At 49.2% G+C, this 22,807-nt stretch overlaps 10 protein-coding genes across 10 annotated transcripts; 3 read left to right on the top strand and 7 right to left on the bottom strand.

Annotated features, from left to right (window-relative positions):
- Positions 1 to 1,252: 1,252 nt before the first annotated feature.
- On the bottom strand, positions 1,253 to 1,570 carry Aud_009940 (uncharacterized protein; the record flags this gene model as incomplete). Its single annotated transcript, XM_043294784.1, has 1 exon — positions 1,253 to 1,570. The coding sequence occupies one exon, from the start codon at positions 1,568 to 1,570 to the stop codon at positions 1,253 to 1,255; it is 318 nt and encodes a 105-aa protein (XP_043150719.1).
- Positions 1,571 to 3,381: 1,811 nt separating this feature from the next.
- On the bottom strand, positions 3,382 to 5,032 carry Aud_009939 (uncharacterized protein; the record flags this gene model as incomplete). The annotated part of the gene is made up of 3 exons (XM_043294783.1): positions 3,382 to 3,818; positions 3,869 to 4,183; positions 4,255 to 5,032. The coding sequence occupies 3 exons, from the start codon at positions 5,030 to 5,032 to the stop codon at positions 3,382 to 3,384; spliced, it is 1,530 nt and encodes a 509-aa protein (XP_043150718.1).
- A 417-nt stretch (positions 5,033 to 5,449) lies between these two features.
- On the bottom strand, positions 5,450 to 6,448 carry Aud_009938 (putative glutamine-serine-proline rich protein; the record flags this gene model as incomplete). The annotated part of the gene is made up of 1 exon (XM_043294782.1): positions 5,450 to 6,448. One exon carries the CDS (start codon positions 6,446 to 6,448, stop codon positions 5,450 to 5,452), a length of 999 nt encoding a protein of 332 aa, XP_043150717.1.
- A 1,195-nt stretch (positions 6,449 to 7,643) lies between these two features.
- On the bottom strand, positions 7,644 to 8,218 carry Aud_009937 (uncharacterized protein; the record flags this gene model as incomplete). The annotated part of the gene is made up of 2 exons (XM_043294781.1): positions 7,644 to 7,813; positions 7,885 to 8,218. 2 exons carry the CDS (start codon positions 8,216 to 8,218, stop codon positions 7,644 to 7,646), a joined length of 504 nt encoding a protein of 167 aa, XP_043150716.1.
- Positions 8,219 to 9,392: 1,174 nt separating this feature from the next.
- Aud_009936 (dimethyladenosine transferase) lies at positions 9,393 to 10,630 on the bottom strand (the record flags this gene model as incomplete). The annotated part of the gene is made up of 2 exons (XM_043294780.1): positions 9,393 to 10,154; positions 10,211 to 10,630. The coding sequence occupies 2 exons, from the start codon at positions 10,628 to 10,630 to the stop codon at positions 9,393 to 9,395; spliced, it is 1,182 nt and encodes a 393-aa protein (XP_043150715.1).
- Positions 10,631 to 11,712: 1,082 nt separating this feature from the next.
- Aud_009935 (aldo/keto reductase) lies at positions 11,713 to 12,983 on the top strand (the record flags this gene model as incomplete). Its single annotated transcript, XM_043294779.1, has 5 exons — positions 11,713 to 11,874; positions 11,924 to 11,968; positions 12,018 to 12,213; positions 12,262 to 12,596; positions 12,654 to 12,983. 5 exons carry the CDS (start codon positions 11,713 to 11,715, stop codon positions 12,981 to 12,983), a joined length of 1,068 nt encoding a protein of 355 aa, XP_043150714.1.
- Positions 12,984 to 13,106: 123 nt separating this feature from the next.
- Positions 13,107 to 13,693, bottom strand: Aud_009934 (uncharacterized protein; the record flags this gene model as incomplete). Its single annotated transcript, XM_043294778.1, has 2 exons — positions 13,107 to 13,142; positions 13,193 to 13,693. The coding sequence occupies 2 exons, from the start codon at positions 13,691 to 13,693 to the stop codon at positions 13,107 to 13,109; spliced, it is 537 nt and encodes a 178-aa protein (XP_043150713.1).
- Positions 13,694 to 14,053: 360 nt separating this feature from the next.
- On the bottom strand, positions 14,054 to 16,685 carry Aud_009933 (uncharacterized protein; the record flags this gene model as incomplete). Its single annotated transcript, XM_043294777.1, has 11 exons — positions 14,054 to 14,211; positions 14,267 to 14,290; positions 14,339 to 14,747; positions 14,794 to 14,851; positions 14,896 to 15,050; positions 15,095 to 15,170; positions 15,219 to 15,372; positions 15,430 to 16,277; positions 16,337 to 16,401; positions 16,452 to 16,569; positions 16,621 to 16,685. The coding sequence occupies 11 exons, from the start codon at positions 16,683 to 16,685 to the stop codon at positions 14,054 to 14,056; spliced, it is 2,130 nt and encodes a 709-aa protein (XP_043150712.1).
- A 1,361-nt stretch (positions 16,686 to 18,046) lies between these two features.
- On the top strand, positions 18,047 to 18,474 carry Aud_009932 (Dabb family protein; the record flags this gene model as incomplete). The annotated part of the gene is made up of 3 exons (XM_043294776.1): positions 18,047 to 18,112; positions 18,161 to 18,271; positions 18,319 to 18,474. 3 exons carry the CDS (start codon positions 18,047 to 18,049, stop codon positions 18,472 to 18,474), a joined length of 333 nt encoding a protein of 110 aa, XP_043150711.1.
- Positions 18,475 to 20,417: 1,943 nt separating this feature from the next.
- Aud_009931 (Zn(II)2Cys6 transcription factor) lies at positions 20,418 to 22,225 on the top strand (the record flags this gene model as incomplete). Its single annotated transcript, XM_043294775.1, has 4 exons — positions 20,418 to 20,708; positions 20,766 to 21,419; positions 21,467 to 21,750; positions 21,811 to 22,225. 4 exons carry the CDS (start codon positions 20,418 to 20,420, stop codon positions 22,223 to 22,225), a joined length of 1,644 nt encoding a protein of 547 aa, XP_043150710.1.
- Between the last annotated feature and the right edge of the window lie 582 nt (positions 22,226 to 22,807).

The raw sequence follows: 22,807 nt of genomic DNA, 5'->3' as shown, positions 1-22,807 counted from the left end.
GGGTGGAGGATGTGATTGGCCAAGTATCCGTATTCAACTTCAACAACCTTATCTGGAAAACTTTATCCCGTTTTCTAAGTATGGATCAACGGCAGTCCTCCGTGGTTCGAATGACGTAGTAAGGGTAGTATGCTTCGAGTGCACATGGCACTTCGTCAGGGGCGGTGGAAAGACTTGACATCTTAGTACTTTATGACGACAAGACGACTACTCGTGATTATAAATTTAACGTACTGGATTCGTTACTGACTTGCCCTTTCAATACATCCCCTGATGCGACTCAAAGCGGTCTCGATGATATGGAAATGATTCCATCATATCCTACCTTTCGATGAGAAATTCGGTCTGAATACATGTATTATGGCGAGGAAGAACCATGAGTCTGACAGATGTTGTGCTCCACTCTATTCACTACTTTTTTTTGGCATCGTCACTCTCAGAGATTCCTCACATTGTACATTGTGTGTGTTGACAAGTCACAGCTGCTTTTACTATCTATAACTGTTGCCTACATGAATAATATTCATGCTTGCCTCCAAAGCTGTGCAGCTGGAGCATGCAGGTAAAGAAAACAAGCTGTGGTGCTGACAACGGCGTTAAGGGCACCTTGAGAGAGCTTATTGTGGCATCGCGTTGCCCAGGGCACGTTTGCAGGAACGCTTCGCACCGGTAATAGTGTTCCTCAATAGAAAGGTTATATCCAGTCTTAAGATGATTTTTACTTTCATTCTCTAGAGTTTCCTTGAAAGCGCAGTAAGATAGAGACTAACCTTTGTCACTTAATATTGGATACGCAAGCAACTGTGTGCACCTTCAGGATCCCTTTTGCAGTAATTTTCACCAGAGATAGATGACAACGAGCTACAGAAAATGGAATGCTGATATCCAAATATTAACCATTCCTCAGACGGAATTGATATCTGTCATTATTCCGTCATTAGCTGGAAGTTGAACAAGCGTGAGGACAGACGCCGTAAGTAGCAGATGACAGAGGCCTTAGGCAAGTCATTGCTTCAAACAGAGAAGGAAGGTGCTGAGCAGTACCCCTAACAAAAGTGGCATGTGCCCGAGTATTGAGACTGATTTGTGGCCGATCTCTGTCATGCAAACCTTTGACGGTCATCGTCTGTTTCTGCAGCCGCCTGGCTGCGGTGGAGCTAGGCCAGAACTCCTTGTCCTTCTATTCGATGCTATTTGACACCTCCCACGCCGGATTCTCAATGCGTTGAATGTGTTGAGTACATACAGGAACCTATTCATCGGCCACTTCTCCTTCATACATTTCAAACTCGACCTCCTCCTCCGGGGCAGGCACGCGGCCCCCGGATACAGCACTCATCACAGTGAGAAGTCGGAAAACGTTGCGGTTAAGGGACCGCAACAAATGAGGTGTCTCCTGTTTACGCAGGAATGAGGTGACCGCCGTCAATTCGTCGTCGAACTTGCGGCAAGCCACCCGGCGACGCAGCTGCAAGGGAATTTTGCGGCAGGTCTTTCCGAGGCGCTGACAGCGCCGGTACTTCCTGAAGGAAGCGTCTCGTAGACAAACACAATGATCGCCGTTCTTCATTGCATTCTTGAAACATCGTTGGCTGGTTTGGGACGGGTTCCAGGTAATCGGTATGTCCGTATTTACCACGAGAGATAATGACCCCTGACATGCCCATGCATTTAAACCTGGGCTACACCTCGAGAGAACTACAGAGCTTGCTCTCTGAATTGAGGTGCACGCCAAAGGTCCTGCAGAGCAACAGCAAATCCATAGTCAATACCACTGAAGTCAACACACTGCCGGCCGCTCTCAGAACCCCCATGATCTTCTTGACCTTCGTGTCCTTCAATCCGATATTTGGAGGATCGCCTGGCTTGGCTCCCAACTGCATTTGGGAGAGAATTCGTTCCGTTCCTGAGTAAAGGTCTGCTGGCTCTGGGCATTTACCTGGCCAGAGGCTTCGAGCTTCACCGACAATAGCGGGTACTGAAAACGTTCGATCAAGAGGGGCAATGATTCCGTGAAATTGCCAAATCATTGAGTCTTTTTGATGTAATATTTGGACGTTGTCTTGGGCATGGTGTCTAAGCCATCTTCAACACGAGCCTGGGCCTTGGCCAGCTTATGAAAGTATTCGTGATGAGCTGCCAGCTGAGTACGTTTATACGTTTGTAGTTCTCACATCTTGCGCAGGTAAGTTTGGGGGTCTGTAACTGCTTGATCTTCTTGGGCGGGAGCATTGACGCAAGTTGATCATCTGAAACGTCCTTGTGTTGCCTTTTGATATGGTGCCACAGGCTGCGGCGGTCTATGTATTTCTGTCTGCTTGTAGTACAATCCTTGTGAGTACAAGTGAGACAATCATGGACCTGTGATCTGTGCTTGTTGAAGGATTTCTGACCAGTGTACACAATGTTGGTGCTGCAGTCTGGATATGTCTGGGGTGTCCATTCATGGACGTCTTTGGCATGTTGCCGCACAAGCCACGCAGATGTAAACATCTGCGGGCATTGCTTGCATTGATATAGCCTTGGTTTAACAATGGGTCTGTTCTCTGGTTTGCTCGCGTGGGCCCATTCTCGAAAATTGCTTCTTTATGCTCAGTACACTCTTCAGATTTCGGAGAGCTTTTCCAGCCTTCGAACCACCCTTTCCCCTGCTATAGTAAGGCTTATCCGCAGAACAATAATTGATCTCCGTTTGGTAAGTTTTGGCAAACCACACACAGAAATGTCTTTTCTCAGGAAAGAGCAAGAGGTTTCTTAGGAGATCTAAAGGGTAGTAGCTTGGAAGAGCTATTGAAAGCACTCGAACTTCGGGATCATAGTTCTGTTTTTCTGGTAAGAAGATGGCAAGAAGACAAGATCTGGAAGGGCTTACCCAGAGTATCATTGAGATGGGTCCATGATAATATGGTATTGACCTGTCTCTTTTTACAGACTTGAAATGCCAGAAAATAAGCACAGGAGATGAGAGAGGGCATGCAGCAGTGGTCAGAGTAAGAGTGATAGAAAGGGTAATTGGGGACGGGAAGGGAGACAAGAGTACAGTGAACGGTCACAAATAAACAAAACAGTGACTAACAGGCGGCCTTGTGATGGAGGTCTGAAACATTCACAGAAAAAGCTTTGAATGTCTAGAAAGGGATTATGCTGAGCTTAATGATATATTCACCAGCAGCTGGTGTGGTTTTTCTACACAGACTCAAAGCCCGTCTCTCTACTGTAAGGTAATATCATCAGTCTTTCTTTTCACTGTGGTAATTCGATTGTCTCCTTGGGCCACACAAGGGTTCCTTTGAGGCAAGTACCTCTTGTCATATTCACTAAGTAATCGACTCAAGAGAATCACCCCACGGCCTGCATAAACTCCAGCAATCTGAATGGGCCTCAGATAGGACGTGCCGAGATTTCCTCCTCCCCGATGCCAGTATCTCCCGAAGGCCAGCGATCGAATTGGATCATCCAGCTTGTCCGAAATTCTTTGGCCTTTTCGCCCTTTAGACCCCAGGCCGTGGTGACCTCTTCTCCAAGATCATATTCCCAGTCTGTGTTGATCACTAAACGAGCCTCTTGTGTCTCCAGATTTCTATAGAATATCAAGCCTTCCCAGTCTGTGGTTTCACCACGGAACCCGAAGTGAAGGTATCTCAGCCGTGGCATTCTCTGTGCAGCCTTGCCCATTGCCGAGTAGAGCTTGTCGACTTCGTCACTTCTAATCAGTCCCCGTGCGTCAAATCCCAACTCATCGTAATCCCATCCGTTGTCGAAATCTTCCATTTCCATCAATGGCTCTTTGTTGGGATTAACTTCCAGAATCCATTTCCCTGATTGGATTAGCGTAACATGAATCAGTACCCATGCTGTCAGAACATACCGTCTGCTGTATATGGAGGTGTGTCCGTTATTGTAATGACCTCTAGCACCGGCCAGTGGAGTGTATCAACGTCGACCCTGTCTTCCTCAGGTGATGCCCAAAATAGTTCACAGTTGACCCGTACGTTGGTCAAATGAAGGACTCTCAGTCGCATGGAGAGTGTTCGAAAGGCAATGGAGAGCTCATCAAGCCCCCTTACCGAGAGATAATTGGCTGCATCGTCAACTGGCGTCTCCGACATTTCTCGTTCCAGTGCAATCTCATACTCGAACTCTTCGACCGAAGGCGGGACTAGAGTAAGGCAATGGACAAGCACTGGTTAAGAAGAGGCCGTCAGTATCTAGCTAAAATAGTCACAAAGATTATAGAGCATGAAGTATACGAACTTTGTCTTTCCTCGCGGAGGGCGCGGAGTGCAAATGGTTCTATGAAAAAGCTTTCTCCAGCTGAAACACGGCGAACGTTGGGCAACCGGCTCAAAAGCTGAAAAAATGCCGAAGGCCGCATGTTGGTTATAGCAGTTTCAAGACTGAGTGACCTGACATTGTGAAGTGTTGGATATGCTGCAGCATCTTGTGTCGTGAGATGCACTAGGTGGGCTATCAAGCCCATCCGCCAGAGGTCTTCAACAGTGGCGTCCTCATAATCCCAATTCCATTCTCGGATGGACGACTCCAGATATACAGAGTGATCCACAATAAGAAACAGCTCAATCATCGATTCGTCGCAGGTTGACTCCCATCGGCTTAAGATGCGGAAAATACCTGCAAATATCTGACGATATAAACTGTAATACTGGTACGGCAGAATACAAGCCAGCGCCATGGGATGGATTTTCATCGCTTCGCGAAGCCGCTGTGCGAGCTCAAAACTGACATGTGCCTCCCAGAGAATTTGTCTTACCCATTTAACTCTCGCCATACGATGTGGCTTGCCAGAGGTGTACTTCTCCAGTCTTTCCAGAGCGTTTGATTTGCGTAGGACTATCTTCTTCCATATCATCCGTTCGAGAATCGCTTGCCATCTGCGTGAAACAACTGTATACCTTGCGAGGCATCCGGACCACCATCTCTCCGGTAGGTGGCTGGCCGCATTTCGTGCGTGGACTTTGTCATTGAGATGATGAAGGACTATGGTTAGGAGCTCCGTGGGAAGGGAGTCCATCTCTCCCGATATCTGAGTGGGATGCAGGATGTTTGAATTGTGTTGAGTGATTTGGGAAGGGGAAGAAAAAACAAACAACACAATCACCTCACTTTGAGACCGGCGCAGTCACATGATACATGTTGTTTGCTAGAGGCAGACGTGCTCAGTCTTCACTTCTGAGTGGTAAATGAGGATCGTCTGACCGAATGCATTCAGTCCGCTCAGAGGCTATTCGTCGTGTCATCGGCCGTTCTCCATGGCTACGACCTTTGTTGGAAAAGGCAAGACTATGAATGATCTTGACTTGAACTGAGATGGATTAAGTCCCTTCTAGTCCTAAGACCTGCTATTAGAGTTAGCCACAAGGGTTTGAGTTTCATTAGGAGCCATTAGCTAACATTGATTACAGCAAATAAGGTACCAGTTTCACAGACATCAATCGAGGAATACAAGATGCCCGTTCTGGTTTGTGATCCGCTCATCCAACCTCACCCATGTCCTCTTCCAGTGCCCGTTTCCATCAGCCAGCTCAGCGTCAAGTATTCTTCCGCCTTCAGCAAGATGCACATTTCTCGCCGATGCTCCAAAATTGCCGCCACGCGCCCATACAAAAGAACCGAAGTGGTTCGAGAGGACCGAGTTCAACGAGATACTCGAACGATGCAGTTCTCCTGAGATGGAACGACATCTAGCCGTCAGTTCATAATCATGCTCGAGGCTAATCTCCGTTGACGAGGCGGAAAAGTTGCCACGGAAAGAGGGCTCCGCAGGAGGATGATGGGCCCGCCCGTCATCGCTGTCCGACGACGAAGAGGAGGACGAGGAGCGGCGACCATGTCCCCATTTGCCTTCTTTCTTCTCCTTCTTCTTCTTGTGCTTCTTGATCGCATCCTCAGCGAGAGATCCAGTGATGGCTCCTCCGATAGTACCCAAGACGCCGTGATGGGCCTGGTGACCGGCGTAGGCGCCTACAGCGCCTCCAGCAACCGCTCCCATAAACCCTCTTTCATCCTTCTGATCCTGTGGATACGGCGGCTGAGTGGGCGGGTGCTCAGGATAGGTGTCATGAGTAGGGTATGGGGGATGCGGCTGTTGCGAGCCATAGTATTGCTGGGTGTAAGGTGGTGGTCCAGAGTTGTTATATTCATTGTCGTACTGCTGTGGTTTTGTCTGCGATGAAAATCCCGGAGCCATACTATCCAAAGGCTGGGATGGATACACATTCTGAGGACGCCCATAGCTGGTTGTCGGCGGGGGCGGGGCACCATAGTTGTAAGGACGATTTTCTCCTTGTGGTGAGTAGGACACTTCAGGTCCTGGAGTGACCGTCGAGGATGGCGGGGTCCATGGTCGATTGTTGCCGTTGTCGCTGAATGGGGTATCCGGCTTTCGGCCGCCAATATAGCCAGAGTTATAGTACTCTTGCGCGGACATAGTTGCGCCAAACAGAAGGGACAGGTAGACTTGAAAACAAGCGTAGATGTGCTACTTCCTTCAGAGGACGATAACCGGACACCAACTATGTCAAATGGATTGTGGTAGATGAAGCCCTTAGGAAATGAGAATATTTGGTACGTTAGGAAGATGAGGAGGACCAGACAGCCTTTTTAGGTAAACAAATGGGGCTACTGCCTAGGCTCCATGCTCTCGGAAGTGTGGCAGTGCAGCTCCACCTTGTAACCCAATTGCACTGCCACAGTGGGGTTTTCATCAGCCTTATGAGAGAGTATGGCTTGATCCTTCCTATCTCTCATCTCGCACTTATGTAGTACGAACTATCAATGCAAAACTTTACGCTTTGGAAAGATTAAACCCAGAAGATATAGAGCGGTTTGTTCGGTGGATATTCTTCTGTACCAAGCTTCCGAGTTCCGAGACATCACCTTCACCTGAACCCTGGAACGACTCCGTCACTCCATTAATCCCACTCCTCATACCCCTGACCAGCTATGACACGAAAGTCAGTTGTATAACATCGAAGCGTTAGGACCAAGACCACAGCACGCACTATAAGCAGGGAATTTGCACAGTTCCTTCCAGTTCTCCTGCACCGAGAGTTCTAAGGCTTTCTGAAATTTTCCTCTGGAAATATATATTTCGTGTCGATCGTCAGTCGTTGGGTAGAAGAAAACCATTTTGTTCGGCTCAACAGTTTTTGTACAGCGAGGTGGAGCCTCTGCTGCCGTGTTAATGTCGGCTTTTGGCTTTTGGCCTGCCGTGGCAGGTGTTTTGTCTGCCATTATCGTTGTGGACTACGTTTGGAGCGTGCAGTGCGGTCGGCAGTAGGCTCCGTAAGATCAGTGTTGTAGAGAAAACTAGGGAAAACCCTAGGAGCGGAGTGTCTCTGGAAGAGCTTGGAGAGAGGCTGTGATGACGATTATGAGTCTTTGTGTCAACGTAACTCAACGCTGGTGGGAAAGGAGTTGTCAGACGGATCCTCGGGAATTCTGATTCGACCGCTTAGACTGCTGATTGCTAGGCATCATGGTTTAACCACTGATTTGCCGTCCATTGGCAGAGATCCCTACAGCTCCATTTGGGAATCGTATTTCCTTACTGCATATACTAACGCAGAATGGTAGATTGAAAGAATCAGACCTTCATTCCAATTCGCATTCAATACCTTCGCTTACCACGGCTGTAGATCCTGACGGTTTGATTGATCAGGGGAATGTCCGACTGCTCCAGCCTCCTGACTGGATTGCTCAACGGCTCTTTCGATAGCCAGTTCCACGTTCTCACTCGTCTTCTTAACCTTCTCGAACTTTGCCTCCATCTTTGGATCTGCCTTCCAGCTGGCTGGATCTTTACTCGATACGATATATGGGCAGTCAATGAAGGGATGGAAATCACCGCAGATGCACTTGCACTGACTTGAGCAATTTGACTGGTCGGATTGGCCTTCAAAAGTTTACAGAGCTCGGTTGCTTCTCTTCGTCTGATGCGGACTCCCATCAGTCGGAAGGCGTTTATCTGTTCCAAGATGCTTGGGGTAACATCTGGCTTGAGCTTCGCATACCTAACCTTCGCGTAGACTGGCAGAAGCGGGTCAATCGCGTTGATATATTTGAGACTAGCCTCGTAACCAGAATATCCAAGCAGTCCAGCATCGTCACACTCATGAATTACGCTTTCCCATTCGCTGAGCCATTGCTCCTTGCTCTCATTGCGCTTCTCCTCGCCTAGATTCTCGGATCGGTCCATAAGCTTTGTAATGCGGATAGGCCATCTGGTCTAAGCCTATCGCGCAGTTTGATCATCCTCTGTTTCTCCGAGATATCCAGGTTCAAGATATAACGCTGGTTCTGGCTGACACTCGTCTGGTTGGCCGTCCAGATAGCCATCATGGCGCTTCTTCCTCGTTCATATATATTGTACCACCAATCATATAGCTTAGATTCTTGCTGCCAAAGGAATCGATCTTTTGAACCCACCTGGTCAAACGGATTCGCTGTGACAGGCCTGATCGGCTCCATAAGTTTCTCTATGGTTATTGTCTCAGCATCTGGACGAATGTATTTCGAGACGCCTCTGCGCTTAGCGAGACCCTTGATATACGCGCTATGCCAACCAATCATCTGGCTTATCTACATGATCGGCACCCTGGTTGCGGACATGAGATCGACAGGGTAGCCAAGATATTTCGGAAATCCCGGCGGCGCTGAGATAGCTTACGAACAGCTTCACTATTTCCTCAGACCGAAACGGACGATCACAAGAGGGCTTTGGCTGACTGGAAGGGACCGCGCTGACCGACGTTGTATGGCTGGCATGAGATTAATAGGAGTGAGGGCCTAGACGATTCTGGTCAATCTCCTCTTACTATAAACAAATACTAACGGTGGAGAAAGCTGATAATCGCTTAATAGTCAGTCGATCCGCGATATTCCCTTTTCGATTTTAGCATCTATTCCTCTTCCTTCAGGCTCTATTTCCCTACCACCTTCCTAAGACGCCAGGGCACCTATAGCAGTGTTTAGATGGAAGAACCAAAAAACAAAAGAAAAAAAAAGCACTGGTAGCATAAGACTGGATAAATGTCATGTCTTCGTTACTAATGATGATGATGTCTCCGTAGTCTAACCGTCGAATTATAGAACCCGAAAATTAACAAGCTCAAGTGCCCATGGGTATAGCACAGAGGCATGGTTCACTCGCACCATGATTCCTCACAGAAAATGCACTCTACCGAGAGTGCATTATGTAGATCGTCAGTGACCCGACGATATTGCGCTATTGAGCCGAGGAGCGTCGAGTGGGTATCAAAACGAGGATAGGAGCATGACAGCGCGAAAAGTTCGATCGCTCCGGCACTGGAGGCCCTGAGTCTGCGACGGGCTTGGAGAAGATTGCAATGCACTTGGAAAACACCCTTCGCTCAAGAAAAGTGAATACCTTCTGTATTGAATCCATGTAGAAGTTGGAGAAAGTTATTCTCATCACACTTCTGGGCACGGGCGTTCGACATATTGGCCTGGTCCAAAACCCGTTGGATCTTCACCTGAACCAGTTTCGTCACCATGGCCCGAGGGACCTGTTGGTCGCCGATAGCCACGAGTGAACCCTTGCTGGTAGTGACTGGAGCCTCGTTTTCTCCTCCCAACTCCATGAAGATATCGTCCTCGTCGTCACCTCCCTCGACCGGCTCATCGCCATCCTGGCCCATATCCATATCCTCGTCCGCACCTTGCAGGGCAGAAACATCCTTGCCCTGGAGGAAATCAATGTCCGCCTGAGTAACCTTCTCTGGGTGCATAGAAACCCATGTGATCCAGTTGCGCTCAATCAGCGCACGGATTTTTGTGGCCATGAAACCCGCGCGCAGGGTCTTGTTCTTTCGTACGAAGCAGATGCGGAGCATACCGTCCCATTCATCCCAGCTGATGTTTGGTCGGTCAGCCTTAGGCTCAATTCGGACCACGCTAGACTCGACTTGCGGAGGGGGTCGGAAGTTATTCTTGCCGACTTTCATAACGTGCGAGATTCGAGAGAAGAACTGTGCGTTGACTGATAGTCGGGAATATAACGAGTCTCCGGGGCGGGCGAGCAAACGCAGGGCAAATTCACGCTGAACCATGAGAATGCAGGTCTTTGGGGGATTGGGCATGGAGAGGAGCTTGAAGATGAGCGGGGAGGAAATCTGCGGCGGACTCGTTAGCGTTTACTACAACACCGGCCGATGTGTGAAAATCATACCTGATAAGGAGTGTTACTGATGCAAATCTGGAAGGGAGGCAGCTTGGAGAGATCCGTCTTAACGAAATCGCCCAAAATAACCTGGAGTTTCTTCTCCGCAGGCGTCCCCTGAACTGTCTTTGTAACCTCCGCTGCCATTCGGGGATCCAGTTCGACAGCGATGACCTTTTTCGCTTTCTGGAGAATTCGTGTCGTCAGGATACCCGTACCCGGACCGACTTCGAGTACCGTCTGACTTTGCTGAACATTGGCCTTGTCGACGATGGCATCGGCGATTGTTGGGTTTTTTAGGATGTGCTGGCCGATGTCCGTATTGAACTTGAATATCGCAGAGGCTGCCTTGGAGAGTGGCGCACCACCAGGCTTTTGATATGGAGAGCTGGAGGCCGCATTGCGCTTGCCTCGTGGGGCTTTACCCATCTTGATGTCTGTAGGTGGAGATGATGGTGAAAGGCGTTGATCACGTTTCTGAAATTTTTTATCACAAGTTTATCAGATAAGGACATTGCTAAATTAGGTTAGACAATTATCTGATCATGTGATCAATACCGCCAGATTCGTGTTGATTGGTCGATGATTATATAACGACATAATTGGACAGTCGACCGTAACTTTGATGCCTCAGGCAAGAGGCTATCTACCATCTTCGCATCACTGCCATCAGGTCCTCCACCGGAATTTGGTTGTCACACGTTCCTCTTTTCGTCTCTTGTCATCTTGGGATGGTTCGCATGACCAGGTCTTTTCTGACAGAAGGCTTTACAAAAAGCTACGGCGAAAACTTCTGATGTTCTAGACTCAGAAACTCTCTGGTATATCGCAGTTCAACATGGCAGCTGAATATGTACAGCAAATATCCATCGAGCTATATCAACAGGAAATGGCATACCAATCTGAGTTTATCCGAAGAAGAGCCGCGCCACATGACCGTATTCCTATTCTGCACAAGGTAGCTGTCTGAGTCCGAAAAACTGCGAAGCTTGGATTGGTTCACAGCTACCACATTGTGCCATCTCGACATAATCATATAGTGACTCTAGACACAAATCCAACCCCCATTGGCTTAATCTGCTATGCATCGATTCCTGGACATCAAGAGCTCGCTGCTCGGCCCGAAATCCCGCCATATGACTCATGACTTGATTTATAGACAAGAAAGCCAAGCATTATCTCGTATTTGGCCTTGTGCTTACTTTAATGACATCTTGATCTCGGAGATAGCTTCATGATATCGCGGAGAAAAGGCTTCAATACGATTGTTTCGAGTGCTCGGCGTATGTGTTGTTGTCGCTGCTTAGAAATCAGCATATTGAGGTTGCTGGAGATGGAAGCAGAAAGACACGCCCTCCAACATGGGGACATTGAGAGCTGCAGTATAAAAGCAAGCTCTATGCATGTCCTTGAGGAATATCGATCATCAGCTCAGACCTAACTTCCCTTTCGACTGCTTCAAGAAGACTCCAGCGAAAGCAGATATAAGCACCGAAGAAGAAGACGTGAAAATGGCCGCTGAGCTTCCTCCCTTGCTAAAGGCTTCACTGAAGCAAACCAAAGTCACCTATCGTCAGCTTGGGAAGAGTGGTCTACGCGTTTCCGTGCCCATTCTCGGTGGCATGAGCATCGGCTCTCCAGAATGGGGATCGTGGATTCTTGACGAGGAGAAGGTGAGTCCGGACAAGCAAGTTAATCGTGAAATAGACTGAGACATATCAGGCTCTACCCTTGCTGAAAGCTGCCTACGACCGAGGTCTTACCACTGTTAGTATCTCTATGGTCTACGTGATGAGTACTGGCTAAGCTGGAACAGTGGGATACCGCGAACAACTATTCCAACGGCAAGTCAGAGGAAATAATTGGCAAGGCCATCGAATATTACAATCTTCCTCGGCATAAAATCCTCATTCTTACAAAATGTTGGTCACCTGTCAGTGAACACGACAACAAGTATGTTGTCCCGTTCGCCGACCACATGCGCCAGGACAAGGAATACGTCAATCAATTTGGTATGTAAACTTGATTCCCGTTGATCACATGGCATACTCACCCTTCAGACCTCTCCCGCCAAGCGATCTTCAACGCAGTCAACGCCTCGTTGAAACGCCTGGGTACGGACTACATCGATCTCTTCCAGATCCATCGCTTCGATCCCTTCACCCCCATCGAGGAGACCATGGAAGCTCTTCATGATCTGGTCCGAAGTGGGAAGGTGCGATACATCGGCGCGAGCTCGATGCGGACGTACCAGTTCGTCATGATGCAGCATTGCGCAGAGAAGCATGGGTGGACGAAGTTTATCTCCATGCAGAATCAGTACAGTCTTCTCTACCGCGAGGAGGAGCGGGAGATGAATCGCTTCTGCAATGAGACAGGCGTTGGTCTCATTCCTGTAAGTCCCCGATGACCTATTTTGATGAAAAGTTTGACTCATGAGATATCTCAACAGTGGGGTCCTCTCGACGGTGGTAAACTCGCTCGTCCACTCTCGCAGGTTCGAGGAACTACTCGCTCGGAGAACAACGATCCGAGCGCAGTGACTGAGGCAGATGAGGTGATCATCTCCAGAGTGGAGGAGTTGGCAAAGCAGAAGGGCTGGACAATGGGTCAGGTGGCTTTGGCTTGGGTCAACCAGCGTGTCGCCAGTCCGATTGTGGGCTTCAGCTCTGTTGAGCGAATGGATGAGATGATACAAGTCAAAGATAAAACCTTGACGGCTGATGAGGAGAGATACCTGGAGGAGCCATACACGCCTAAGCCGATTGGTGGCCATGATTAGTTATACAAGGAAAGATATTTGTAGCTAACTCTCAATTCTCAATGCAGTGCCCATAGTTATATTCCTTATCCAACCCGATAATAAACATCAGTCAACGCACATGATAATCCCATACTCTCAACATCAAACCGTCGGCGTCGAACCCCCATACGAATGAATCTGCGTAGCATCATCAGTTTACATTCCACACTACCACAACAGAAACATACCGTCTCATCATAACACCCAGCCGGCGTCTGGTACCCATAAGGCCCCGTATTGATATACAACCGTCCCTGGTCCCCACAAACATACCAAGCCGCCACATTCGGCCGGGCAATATCACTCACGCTCCACGTCACCGCATCCCCCTGGAACCCAAACTTGCCGTACTGGTTCTGCGTCTTGTTGAACCACGTCTGCAGAGTGCGCTGCGTCTTGTCGACGGGATCTTCGACGTTCATGTACAGCTGGCTTGCCCCGGTGTTGTAGACGAGTTGGCCGGAGATGATGTTGAATTGGCCGGCGTTGGTGTTGGAGGACAGATAGGCTGGTCCCGGGGTGGTGCTGGGGATGGTCTGCAGGTAGCTGTGGTAGGCTGGTGTTTCGACGGCGCGGATGAAGTACCAGCCTGATTGGAGGGTTGGGAGGGTGGTTGTCGTTGGGGATGCGGTGGGTTGGGCGGAGGAGGTGAGGGCGAGGAGGAGGGGGAGTGTTAGTTCGAGGAGCATTTTGGATGCTTGTTGCGTTGGAGGCTACTGGGTATGGGTGCTGCGCTTCCTCTGGGAGGACTAATGATGTCAATATATAGATGGAGTCGGGATTTCGGTGCGAAAACCGCTCGTCTACCCATTCTTCCGCTCCCGTGCCAGAAGGAGCAAGGTCGAGATGAAACAATCTGGGGTATTAAGGGTTTCATCACGACGATCATTGCTTGAATCTTACTAGATACGTGCCGAATGGAGCTTACGATTCTTCACGGCAGGCAGTTTGCGGGGTGGCAATATCTGATGCATGTTCTATTGGCCGGATAAATTGAAGTCTATTGATGGTGTAGTCACTTCTTCCGGGATAGGATGGATGACTAGTGTCTATGGCGCCTTACGCAGGTCTTCATGTTTCACTACCCAGCTGCCATCAGAAGGGAACCCTGGAGTGTCGCCCTGGGATCCGTCCCAGCCAGCAGCCATATACGCCACGGCATACAAGAATCCCGCGTTCCCCGGCATAAAGGGAGGAGGAGTGCCCCCTGTATACATAGCATTCGTCAGTGTCCAACAGATCACAAGGAAGGAGGGGCTTACCGTCACCACCACGGACAGCGAATCCTATAGGATAATATTAGCTTTGTACTATGACGGCAGCAGGAAACATACCAGCATCATCGAAGATCCAATAGTCATAGGCGGTTAAATGTCCTATCGCTCTTTCTGGGCTCCCAACCCGAGCAGCGTTGATGGCGAGAACAGGTCTCCCCCATCCCCTGATCTTGTCATCTGTCCAGACTTCCCAGACCTTCTTGGCGGTTGTCAATGCAACCTTAGCATCTACTGCTGGTGTGTCGGGGAGGATACCCTGTAACATGATCAAGCTGCGAGGATCCTTAGTAAGAGAGGTATCGTTCCACCAAGAGCTATTCAGGCCTTGATAGACGGCATAAAGTCCGTCAACTTGAGGCGGAGGTGCGAGATTCTCCGCAACAGCTGTCCATGAATCGGGCACTCGTTGGCCGAGTTTTCTCTTCCATAAGCGGGCGACATCTAGGCCGTATCGCCAGTAGGCGATCTTGACGGAAGTTAGCACTGCTTCGTGCGTGAGACTGTAGAAGTACCTCGTATGCTAGATTTAGGCTCTGCGAGGGTGGAGTATTTTCGGTGACACCGTATGCTCTGTCTCAAATCAGTCAAGGTCTTCGAAGGGCAAATGAACATACGGCGGTCCAAGATCATAGTAACCGGAAGTCTCATTCTTCCAAGCATAAGATGCCATATAGTCTGCAGTGGCTGTCAAGATGGGATCCCATCGTTGAAGAGTCTTGCGTGTTGGTGAAGCCTGGTAAGCCAGTGTCGCAAGGTACATAGGATGGGGCTGATCGGTTAGATAAATTCAATATACCATATGAGATGACTGACCTGCTGCCACATAAGAAGACCGTTGACACCGCCAGGTGAGCTGATCCCAGTCTCAATATCGGTCATTTTGGGCCACCTGTGCTCCTTAAGTAGTCAATCAGGAAATTTGCACAATAGAACTGACCGTGCTCCCTCCCATCCCATAGACTTGGCTCGTGCAAGAGACGATGGCAACAGGCTTTCGTATAAGGCTGGAAAGATATTATCAAAATGTTCTTGCCGACCCCAGGTCGCCCAGTGGGCATTGTGCCAGACAACCATTTCCATATGGAACTTTCCTGCGGATAGTCGTAAGTGGACAGTTGCATATTGAAAAATTATCACAAGTAACATACCATACCACCCATTGTTCATCAGTCCACTTTCCTGAGGTGACTGTCCTTTAGCCGCACTGTTGACACGTACATGGTATAGTGACAAGATGATGCGACGCTGAAGTTCACCCGCCTTGGAATTGGACGACGCCGTGAGGTCGACAAACCCTCCACGAGTCCAGTATTTCTTCCAGTCAATGGGATTTTGGTGTTGGATAGCTTTGGGTGAGTCCGGCACCCGCTTGTCTGGTGCAAAATTGGCAGTGAATTTCAGGGTAGATGAGGATGAAGGCGCAAGGGTATAGCGGTGAGTCGCATTGCTCGCGCGAGACAATTGCAAAGAAGCAGCAGGCCATCGCAGATTGACGAAGTAGGTAGTCTCTTGCAACTGATGGAAAATATGGGCCCCGTCTCTTGTATTTCCAACAATCGATGTGGTATGGTTCTGCGGGAAATCGTAGCTGCCGACAAACACTTCATATTTGTACTTTGTCGAGTGAATCGGAGGATAAGGGAAATCTAATCCAACAGTGAGATCTCCAGAAGAGACGAGATTTGACTGGATCTCGAGAACAGCCGAGTCAGACTCGAAATCGCCCTGCGTCACCACTTTCACAAGTTGACCGTCAATTTTGAATGTGGAGGAAATAACGCCACTCCAGAGATCCAGTTCTTGATGCGGCTCGCTAATATGTGACGCTGTGAGGAAGTCACCCTTATACTGAAGCCCAATTCGTCCCAAGTTGATTCGGTTCGGGTTGGAAATAAGCCATTGCGATGCTTGCGGCAGATGGGGGTCTGGAATGTCATAGGAGACGTTTCGGCCGTGGGTCAATATCGCCACACCGTGATAGTCCTCGATTTTCTCGCTATCCTAAATTAGAAACCAATCCCTGTTTCTTCCGAAGAGTACAGTGAGAAAGCGTACCCATCTGTGGGCAATGAATCATTGTGCCAGGCCCAGCTTGACAGAGTGTTGAATGGGAGGAAAGACTGCAAGCACAGTAAGTCATTGTCTGGAACGAAGTGAGTAAGCAAAATACCTGCATGCCCGTGTTATCGACATTAAAGGCGAAGTTTCCATTGCCGACCTGGAGAGGCGTTGTTTCGTTGTCGATTAGCCTCGTGCGGACAACATTATACTTGGACACTACATGCTGCCTGCTATCGTCAGCGAGCCTTTATGGAAAATGGGATCCAACCTGAACGGACCGGTCAATTCGTCCTAGAGCAAGCTGTGGCACCAAGAGCAAGAATAGAAGTCTTTTTCTCGCCATTCTGCGTTTGGAAATCCCTACAGAAGACGCGAGACATACTTCTGTGAGGATATTCAAATCTTTATACATCCTCGGGTTAAACGATCCCGATAGTCTGGGGTAACTACCCCGCAGAGTCATCATATTGAACGTTCAGTTTATGCACCAATCAGATCAGAATGGCGGATACAGGCTATATAGACGTAATATTGTTCAAGAAGCTGTACACTGTTCAGTCATCAGCGCCAGCATCGGCAAGATAATTGTCGAGGGTGGGACCTTATCCACTACTAGGACCCTGAATGATGCTTCTATGTATACTATGTAGACCATTGTTACAGATGGATTGAAACTTTGATATATGTTCTACTGACAAGGATTCCTGCTTGAGAGTGCTATGCCCTTGATTACCTGCCTTCCACCTGTGTCTACAAGCATTGACTAGACAGCATGACAGAGATGACTTGGGATTCTTCAATGACTAGCGCTCTGCCAAGTAAATACAGGAGAGAATGCTAAGATTGTTGTTGGTAGATGTGACTGCAGTAAAGAGAAGGTGTAGCATTAGAGGACACTAGTAAACGTCTGCAAGACTATTTTGACTACTATATAGCCGGCATCTGTCTTCGTTGTCTTCCTCTTTCAACACCTCGAACTCGTGGATCCTCTCTTGTCTCCTCCGAGCTCATGTTAATGATAGAAGCCATGTGTTTTGTTCGTTAAGACTTCTTATTGTTGCCTTCTCCGACTCGGAGCTTGACCCAGAAACCTTCGTGGTAGACAGATTTTGACATGCACACCTCAGTATCTCCTCCTACGGAATATACAGAGCGGCTTCCAGTTCAAGGGGTAGACTCTGTCGCGAATGCTTAGCCTATATGGCCGACTACTGCGCTTTCTGTCCGAGGGAAAGCTCTTCAAAAGGCCGCCCGGATGGCTTTGATAGGATATCCCACATACAGTGAGATAGTGTCTGAGGGAGGTAGTTCACCGGAAGCAAATGTAGGGTCATAATGACTTTTGGTCCGAGAGGTGTCCACCACGACACGTTTCCCAATACCGCATCGATGGGCCTTGATATTGTTCCGACGATTTCCTCTGCTATGTAAGTCGTCATTTCTCTAATCTCTCTGCTCTGGTAATTTCGGGAGCCAGGAGATGGAGTACAGCCTTCTCAAGTCAGGTTTTGATGTGGAGTTGATAAGACCCACCGTGCGTGGTATAGTGACGAAGAATTCCCTACTGAATGATGTCTTACAGAGGTGATTACCCCACCATTTAACAACTTACACCCCGCTTTCGTCATGCTACTCTGCATTCAACTCTTTTCAGTCTCGATATCATAGCAAAGCAACCTAAGACAGGTACACTGAACCACAAAAATGGCCATCATCCACGTCGTCCAGTTCCAATTCAAACCCACCGCCAGCCCGGAAGTCATCAAAGATGTATGTCCTGAACCACTCCAATTGCAGTACAGATACTGACCCAACCAGACGTGTACCCGCATGCTCAATCTCAGGGAGAACTGCATCCACCCCACAACGCAAAAACCTTACATCAAGGCTTCCGCCGGGGGAAAGGACAACTCGATCGAGGGACTGCAGGTATGTGATTCTTGCACCCGGTTATACGGTCGTACTGACAGCCGAAGAACGGAATCACGCATGTCTTTGTAGTTGAGTTTGATAACGAGGCCGATCGGGAATATTATGTGCGGACGGACCCGGCGCATCAGGCGTTTGTGAAGAGTCTCGATGGGGTAATTGAGAAGGCGCAGGTGGTTGATTTCACACCTGGTGTATTCTGAACGAGTCACTGGCCGTTTGTTGAACTGTAGGTCAGTCTTTGAGAAGTACATAGCTTCATTCAGGCTTGCTTGATCAGGCCAATGGGATTGCCACGTAGGCTCTTTTGTCTTCAAGTTTGGCGTGCGCCATGGCGACAGTCTTTGGACGTCTCAGATTCCATCTCGCCCACATAATATCATTCGAGAGGCCCGTCTTGCCCCGGAATAGGAGCAGTGAGACGACTGGTCACTATACCCTTCCGTATACAGACCAGGGCTGGTGAGCGGGCTCTAAGACTGCGGAAATCTACAAATCGAACCAGCGCCGGACTGCAGGGAAAAAGACGTACCATTCATGTTTCTGGGCAATCAGTAGAATCCATATGACCTTCTTTGGCGAGATCGACACTTCCATCTTCCCATAGGCCTCCAGCTTTCGGCCACCAATCTGATCAGCGCTACTCTCTAACTGGTCAAGATAGAGCCCCTTGAGCCCTTGACCAAGCGTCGAAACACGGTCATCTTGTTACTTTGCTGTCGATTCTGATCGTCCTAAACTGATACCTTGTCAAGAAGGATCTGCCAATGCGATCATGACACAGGGCTGCCTTTTTGGCTTGGCGGGAGACTTTCCCCGGCGCCACAGTCCTTGGCCTCGGGGACCTTTTTCGGGAACTCCTAACTGCCAAGTGATCCGCAAGCTAAATGATGTATGGGGCACGCGGGGACCAGAGGAATCAGAATTCCATTTAAAGAAGCATCTAGATTATTAAGTGTTATGCTTTCGTGGCTGAAGTTATATTGTGCGTAGGTTTGTGCCTGGCTTTGGTCACCGGCTAGTCGCCGTCTAGAAGCCACTGTAACCTACGTCGCAAAGGTCTCAGTGGCTACTCCATAGAGTCGACTATATTGCACCCCCAACCCCCTGGCAGGCCAGAAAATTGTGACATGGACTCATGTGAAGTGCTCTTTGCGACAGCCTCGTCGCAGGAACGCCCCATACCCGATCTGTTGGCCAGACCCGCCGAGTCGCTCTCAATGGCTTAATTAAGAAAATGACATCCCTTTAAGGGCAGCTTTTTTCCATCCATAGCGTCGTTGTCGCCTGTCTGCAAGGATTCTGCGTCGGCGAAGTGGTTGCAAGAGTCCCTATTCGCCAGTTGGCACACTCCTCCGCAGGCAATAATGCTTTCCGGATGTGTCGATCCATCCCGCTGGCGTTGGTATGCTCTCGGGCTCCCGGGCATGATCTCACTACCTCACGGGTTATGAAAGAGTGTCGGCCTCTTGTTCAGCCTTTCCGCTGTCTATAGTATCCGACTGGTGTCGTCTCAGTTCTGGCAAACGTAGTGCTCCCTTCCTAAGCCACAGTAGCCGCACTACATGAGCGGATAAGCATGGTTAGAATGGATGCAACGAAATTGAATTCAAACAGGAGAGGTCATAAGCCTCTATTCAATAACCGGACGATGATTGCTGCATCGACGCCTGCAGGTGAGAGAGGATGTCGGGCAGATGATGTGAGCCAGCTGAGGTGTTCTTCGGGTTCCATGAGTCCCCGATGTACTATATTCGGATCCCCATGGTATTTGTACCACCGCAGGAATTGAATGTCAACATAAGTCAGATATCGGGTTTCTTTCAAATTAAATACGGAATAAGTGGTCGAGTCCATTTCTTTATTTGGGGACAGAGGTGGGGTTCATCGGACGTGTAGCCGTCCCCAGGACCTCACACTGTGGTCGCCGATTCGGGGATCTCGGCCTCCCGCTGGGCTTCACAGAGTTCATTATTATTATTCTCTATTGAACATCGGGGATCGATCCAATTTCTGACTTGCAGGATACCCGACAACAAATCTCACTGACGTCTAGATAATTATTGTAAAAAGCGTACTTGGCCACTTCGAGCCACTGTAAAACTCGTGATACTTCAATAATGACACAGAACCATCGAGTATAACCATGCAGCAAGATTCAACATCGTCCAGGCCTCCCCGGCGGCCGTCATCGTTGGCATGTATGACCTGTCGTCGCCGTCATCTAAAATGTGACGCCCAGATGCCAGTATGTAGCCGTTGCCAGGCTTCCAGCACGGAATGTCGCTATATTCAATCCAGACGCGGACTGCGAACGAAGAACGGCAATCCTCCCCAGCAGCTGCTTGATGATGATGCCTCCATTTTCTCTGCAATCGACCCGGACGATTTCCCGGACTGGCTCGGTGGGACAAATCTCACCTCAGATCTTGTAGATGTACGGGACCATCCTTAGAACGATGCGATATGGGCCACGAGTCACTGACAGAACCAGATAGGTCAAGCACTCTTCCAACCACAACTCGACGCTCCCCGGACATTAGATCTTTCAGGTTTGCCAGAGAATGCACTTGCGTGGCCCGAACTAGAGAACGCTGTAACACCTGAAGTTGCATATGATCCTCTGATCCAACTGTACTACCAGACTTTCCACCGCTCACATCCCCTCGTGATTCCAAGGAAAGCACTTCACTCTCCCTTATCCGAGAAGATACCCCGATACATCCTGTCCATCATGCGCTTCATCGGCGCTCACCAGCACCACGATCCGTCCCTCAAAGAGTTCTTCCGCCAATCCGCCTATTCCGTGTTGTCCGACTCAGCGCCTCGTGACGGATTCAAGGTCCAGGGAATGGTCCTTCTCGCCATCGTCGATCATGCACGTGGCGCCGAAGACAGTGCAACCCGTATTATGCAGGCTGCCGTTAACCTGGCCTTGGAACTGGGTATGAACAGAGCCGCATTCGCGGCAGAACACTCCGGCGGGAATTCTATATTGGAGGAGAGTTGGCGGCGGACGTATTGGGAGCTGTACTTTGTGGACGGATTCTTGGCCGCAATGCGTGATCAGAGCGCGTTCCAACTGTTTCATAACGCTGCAGACGTGAGATTGCCTTGCGATGAAGAGCTTTATAACTCCGGTGACGCGGTATGTCGTTTATGTTCCTTTTTGGCGCCTTCGCTGATACCTGCTAGGTCATATTGAGCAATCTGACCTTCAAAGATCTCATCAACAAGTGGCACTTTGATGACGAAAGGCGATTTCCCTCATCCGCATACAGGATCAAGGCCGTGCGCCTTCTCGGCATGGTCATGGAATTAAATCGATCGCTGGATATCGAGCTGGACACTCAAATCGAAACCATCGACGCTGCGCTGGTTACATCGTTGATGCAACTCCCATCGTCTCAGCGGGATGCGTACGGCAGCCATTCCAGCCTAGATGAAATGGCCTTCCAAGCTCAGATGACGAGCTACCTGTGCGTGCATCAGTTATCCAACCCACCTGCGTTCCCCATGACAAACTGACCCTGCCCCAGTGCGCTGATCTACCTCCACCACCCTCGATCAGACATGCGATACGCCTCCATTCACGCTCATACCTCTTGCACCCGCCTCCCAACAACCCGCGAGGCCACTCCCCCTTCCACCTCCCTTGACCTGCATTCGCAGAAGCTCCTGCGAGCAGCAGATCTGCTGTGCAATCTGGCCACCCTGCCGAATCCGGTCAAATATCGCACCCCGTTCTTCACCTGCGCGCTTGCCATGTGTGTGGTAGTGCACACTGTTGCGTGCTTATTTATCTCCATTCCAGCGAAACAGGAGTCGATCAGGGCGAGAATCCAGCTTGGAGTGGGCGCGCTGCATGTGCTGGGGAAGTCATGGCCATTGGCGAAGACGGTTAGGCAGCGGTTGATCGCTATGTATCAGGAGCTAGGATTGCGATACCAATGAGTTCACTTTGAGATTGTGGAATCCAAGATACCCTTTGCCTAGTAGATTTGTCAGTCGTTGCCCTTTTGCAATCTATAAGAATCATTCCGCAGACTAGATTGCACTTTCGAAAGACAGCGCCATTCTTTCGTTGTGAAAAAGGTGCAGCTGTAGAGGGGTGTAGGTGGAGGTTTGGGCAGTGTTTTGGTTCTTATGTTTCTACCCGACCATGAGCCTTGCCGTTCTGTACTGCAGCAAGCACCTAAATCACATGCTTCATGTGCTATACTTCTGACATAGTAAATAGCAAAATCAGCACAGACCCAATTCTATAATATATAAGAATATTGCAGAACACCCGCCTATTTACAAGTATTTAAGCGTATATCCAAAGAAAACACCTTGCGGCAAGATGAAAGAGGGGAAAGTGATTATCTACAGAAAGTGACTCGTTGCGTCATCAAATAGACAATCACTATTTGCAGGCTTGAGATACCATAGCATAGTGAGAGTATGTACTTTAAGCCATTTTTAATGCATAATCGGGCGTAGGTCTATCTGCTGCCGTGTGTGCTGCCGGACTTGACTGATCAGAAGGCAACT

This window comes from Aspergillus udagawae (genome assembly GCF_001078395.1).
Source record: "Aspergillus udagawae IFM 46973 DNA, scaffold_8, whole genome shotgun sequence".
In the NCBI taxonomy this organism is placed as follows: Eukaryota; Fungi; Ascomycota; class Eurotiomycetes; order Eurotiales; family Aspergillaceae; genus Aspergillus; species Aspergillus udagawae.
Note: the sequence above shows the minus strand (reverse complement) of the source record. Positions and strands in the feature narration are given on the sequence as shown.